This window comes from Limulus polyphemus, unplaced genomic scaffold (genome assembly GCF_000517525.1).
Source record: "Limulus polyphemus unplaced genomic scaffold, Limulus_polyphemus-2.1.2 Scaffold2142, whole genome shotgun sequence".
Taxonomy (NCBI): Eukaryota; Metazoa; Arthropoda; class Merostomata; order Xiphosura; family Limulidae; genus Limulus; species Limulus polyphemus.
Genome location: NW_013667752.1, coordinates 137,600 through 142,363, shown reverse-complemented (window position 1 = coordinate 142,363; position 4,764 = coordinate 137,600). Strand labels below are relative to the sequence as shown.

General features: G+C 34.4%; 1 protein-coding gene across 1 annotated transcript in view; it reads left to right on the top strand.

Moving 5' to 3' along the window:
- Nucleotides 1–1,862: 1,862 nt before the first annotated feature.
- The window catches only part of LOC106466074 (homeobox protein SIX2-like), a 27,518-nt gene continuing 24,616 nt past the window's right edge, over nt 1,863–4,764 (top strand). The window contains exon 1 of the mRNA XM_013926317.2: nt 1,863–2,735. Coding sequence (XP_013781771.2) covers nt 1,927–2,735 — 809 coding nt within the window. The 5' untranslated portion in view covers nt 1,863–1,926. The remainder of the gene's footprint in view (nt 2,736–4,764) is intronic.

Sequence of the window (4,764 nt, the reverse complement as noted above, 5' to 3'; positions counted from 1 at the left end):
CTATTATTACAAAATTAGGTACTGCTGTGCGTATATATCTTTTCTATAGCTTTGTGTTCTAAAGGGACGCAGAAAAAAAAATTGAACTGTGTTATTTGTTTACTTTCTTACATGAGTGTCTTTATTTTATTCCTTCATCAAAAATGTTTTTAATTGAATTTCATATTTTATCTGAGTTTGACAATATGTAGACATTAAATAAAGTATAATATTTATAGTTTTTAGATATTTTATATTGTGATTAAGTTTCAATTATTTTGATTAAATTTAAATGATTTTATCATTTTGCAAAAAAATGTTTATTCTTTTTGGTAAATATTAGAGAATTCGTGCAAAGTTACACATCTGCGCTATATGCTCATAATCTAGTCATAGTCATAGAATAAAGAGAAATTAGCTAGTCAATAACACCCACCATCAAAGAGCTACTATTGTCTGATCAAATAGCAGGATTTAACCGCGGTCCCAAGCTGCGGAGCTCGTTTCTGTGGCACCCGATATTGGGATTTGACTGTTACGCTTATAAAGCACAAACAGCTCCAAAATGTGGAACCATAGACCCTCTGATTCACAGTCCAGAACGCTATCTACTGGACCAATCCTGGTCAAGTATATATAGAAATATATGATAATGAATTAACTATTTGTGTATATAATTATAATAGCATCAAGTTAATATTATTTTTGTTGCCGAATTTATGGTCTCGTAGAAAAGTACGTTCGGGGGGGGGGGAGAGTAATCACTCGTCCAGTTTAGATCCGGTGCCTCCCACTTTCAGTTACTACACTGAGAAATATGAAAAAAAACAACATATGTCAAATACAAACCTATAACTATCACAAATTACAATTAAAGCTAAAATAATGATAATAAGTAGCTCGGAGTTAAAAGTTTGTAATGGTTTAGTTGCGATATCATTAATTAAAAAGAATCTGGGGAAAAAATACATTCGTGTGAATGTTTTATAATAATGCGCTGCCATTTGATTTATCAATTAATACATACTGACGTGTAATAGCAGTGAATACGAATTAATGGATTACCACCTTTTCTAAAATCTCCCACCCCTAGATAAGTGGGTGCTCCCCAATAGCACACCTGCTGTCAAGCGGGACAGTCAGCAGTAAGCTTCAGCACTTGTATCGCTAAAATTCGTGGTTCGATCCCTGTTGCAGACACAAACTAATTAACCATTGTGTGGCATGATGATAAAATAGTGAAACTGAGAAATGTATTCCGACAATATTTATAATGATATTTAATAACTACACGTCATCTCTCTCTCTCTCTCTCTTTCTTTATTTTCTTTTTTTTATGAACAACCTGACTGTTATTTTGTTGTTGCTGTGGTCCACGAAGTTGAATAGCGGATCACCCGTTGAAGGTGAACTTACTTCCAGTTTTAGATTCTGGCGTTTCTGGATACAATTTGTTCCTGTACTTTAAAACGGCTGCGATCAATGAGTTTCCTCTTTCTAGCTCAACGTGGTGAATAATGTAGAGATACGTTATATAAATACGTATACTTTTAAATAGCAATACTATCCGATGCATCGGAAAAGTAAAGAAATAAGTAGCTCAGACACAGTTAAAAATGATAGTTAATCATACTAAAAATTATTTCTTAAGATGCGAAGGCAAACATGTAATGTTTTACCGCAAACGGTCGCGCTCGCTAGCAGTCGCTGACCAATCGACGCTCTCTCTTGATATTCAAGGCCCGCCTGATGGAAACAGTTACCGGCTGGAAGTAAGTCTGCTTATTTAAAGGGGCTGTCTCGATTAGGAGCTGGTATAAATATACTTCCTTTTAAATTGAAGTGGTCCTGTATTTCTGATTTTATCTCGAGGCAATGATGACGGAAACAAACACATGCGACACATTTCGTCGCAACCACACGCCAGCTGTAAACTACAATCCAAGCATGCAGGCGGGAGACTTTCATTCGGCTGTAAGCGTCGATACTGAGGAGTTGCATGACCACTGCAGAGGTCATGAGGGACTACCGGGTCACTCCATCCAAACATTAACGATTACATCAACATCAGATTGTCTTTCAATCACAAACCATTCAATTGGTTCGCCGGGGTTCGCTAATGGTCATTCTGGCATAAATCCAGATATGGCCGGCATGACCGATCCTCCAGTTTCAGTAAATAATCAAAAACTAGCTGACCTCCTGGCAGGTAAAAACCTGAGTTTTTCTCCTGAACAGGTTGCTTGTGTTTGCGAGGCCCTCAGTCAGGCTGGCGACATTGACCGTCTAGCTCGATTCCTCTGGTCCTTACCGCCTAGCGAGCTACTACGAGGCAATCAGTCGGTGCTGAGGGCCCAATCTACTGTAGCTTTCCATCGTGGAAACTTCAAAGAACTATATTCAATCTTGGAGAACCATGACTTCGACAGCCAGTATCACACCGAACTTCAGCAGATGTGGTATAAGGCTCACTACCGAGAAGCCGAGAAAGTCCGCGGCCGACCTTTGGGAGCTGTAGACAAGTATCGACTCCGCCGAAAGTATCCCCTACCTAAGACAATTTGGGACGGAGAAGAGACGATCTACTGTTTTAAAGAGAAATCCCGAATCGCACTGAAAGAGTGTTATAACCATAACCGTTACCCTACCCCAGACGAAAAGAGAAATTTGGCGAAGAAAACTGGATTAACACTGACGCAAGTTAGCAACTGGTTTAAAAATAGGCGCCAGAGGGATAGAACACCTCAACAAAGAAGGTAAAGATTATTCTTACATATTTGGAATATTTTAGAAAAAATTTTCACGTTCGTTTGAATGAATTAAATTAAGCTCAAACAGCGGATCTAGTTGGAAAATTTATGCGTCGTTTGTGTCTCGATAGCTAAAATACTTGTTTATACTAATGTTCAAAGTAAATTTGTTTGAAATTTGTGTAACTCTTAAACACTGCGATATTTCCAGCAATCAAAAACATAGGGTTTGTTCTTATCTTTTTAACGCTGGTTGTTGCTAAAATTTTGATTTCTTGTTCGTTAAATGATTTATTACATAGCAATCAAAAACATAGGGTTTGTTCTTATCTTTTTAACGCTGGTTCTTGCTAAAATTTTGATTTCTTGTTCGTTAAATGATTTATTACACAGCAGTTGCTCAGTTGTTTTGTCGCTTGTCAACTGATAAGAACAAACACAAAAACTTCAGAATCACGTTCCAAAAACTCACCCTGTTAAGGTGAATATTGAAAGTAAATAATCTTTGTAAACTCTACAGTAAAAGATATTTTTACCTTTACAGCTTGGGTTACACGAAATTTTGTTTACTGTGTAGAAACTACAGACAAAATGCATACCTGATTAATTCTCTGTTATTTCATCTAATTTGATAACATTTAACTGTCAAACGTGAAGATTACAAACGCTCTTTTATCTTGCGAAGCTTACATTTCTGGAATAAATTAAGTTTTTTTTCGAATGTTAATGATGACGATTTTTCTGGGGACACAAAAATGAACATATAACATCCAAACTATTGTAAGTTGTAATGCTATAAGAAAATATTCTCCGAGGAAGTTATGTGAAAATGAAATGTATAGTTTGGTTTAGTTATCAATCACTTTAGATTTGTATTTAAATAGGGTTCAAATTGTTTCTTAATATGTTAGAAAAACGATGTTTCAGTTTTGAATAAACAATAAGTACTTGCATATCTGTATTATGCTTTTAGAAATGATTTATGAAGTTTTTACTTTGATTTATAAGTAAAAATATTTCCCGTCAGATGAGAGTTAGATACAGAAATAAGTTTACGTACTTCGACTTGAATAATTATATATATAAACCAGACATCTGGACTTCTGGTTATTAACATCTGAGTAAATACAAGAACCTCTATTTAGCGACTGCAAAGAGAATAAACAGGTTTAAATAATATAATCAATATTTATCATAATTCTGAGCTGACGATAACCTTATTTTTTTTCCTTAGCATAATATTAACATTTCAGCAAACAATATGCGTTATTTTTTTGAAGTACAAGTGGGGAATGTCCTTGTCATTTCAAGTTACAATGACTGTAAGAGTGTAAAGTTTATGCAATGTAAATAATTAAATAAATATTCTAAGGGAAACTTAACTTCCTGTATACTTGTAGTTGGAGGTGTTGTTTTTGAACACAAAGGAGGGAAAAGTTGTTTAGGTTTACTTTCAATACAAACTCAATGGTTTTTTAACTGTATTGTAATTTTACAGCTTTATTGTAAATATTTGTTTCATCATAAAGTATTTTTGAAAAATGTAAGTAAAGATCTAATATTAGAGTTCATTATAACAACTATTTTAATTATTAAGTATGATTTGTTATTGCCAAGAGCTATGAATACCGTTTAGTCGTTTCAAAATCAGATAAAGCATAGTCAAATATTTTCTAAACTTTCATCTTGGATTATTTATACAGACTAAAGGATCCATGACTGAATACTGGCTGTAAATAATGGCTGAATACTGACTGTAAATAAGATACATCTTTAACAGTAAATATATATATTAGGTGTAAATATTTTGTAGGTTGTCTAACACCAACGATGCTTGTATTCCACTGCCTCCACACACACGCACATGTTGCATCATTCATAACTATTATTATAGTCATACTTGGTGCATTTGAAAACTGATAAATGGTGTTAATCTGTCTTTTAGAAATTATATTTTTATATCAAACAGATAACTGAACATAGTAGAAATTATTATAAACTTTGCCCTTCCGAGGCCTGAAAATCTGCGTTCTTA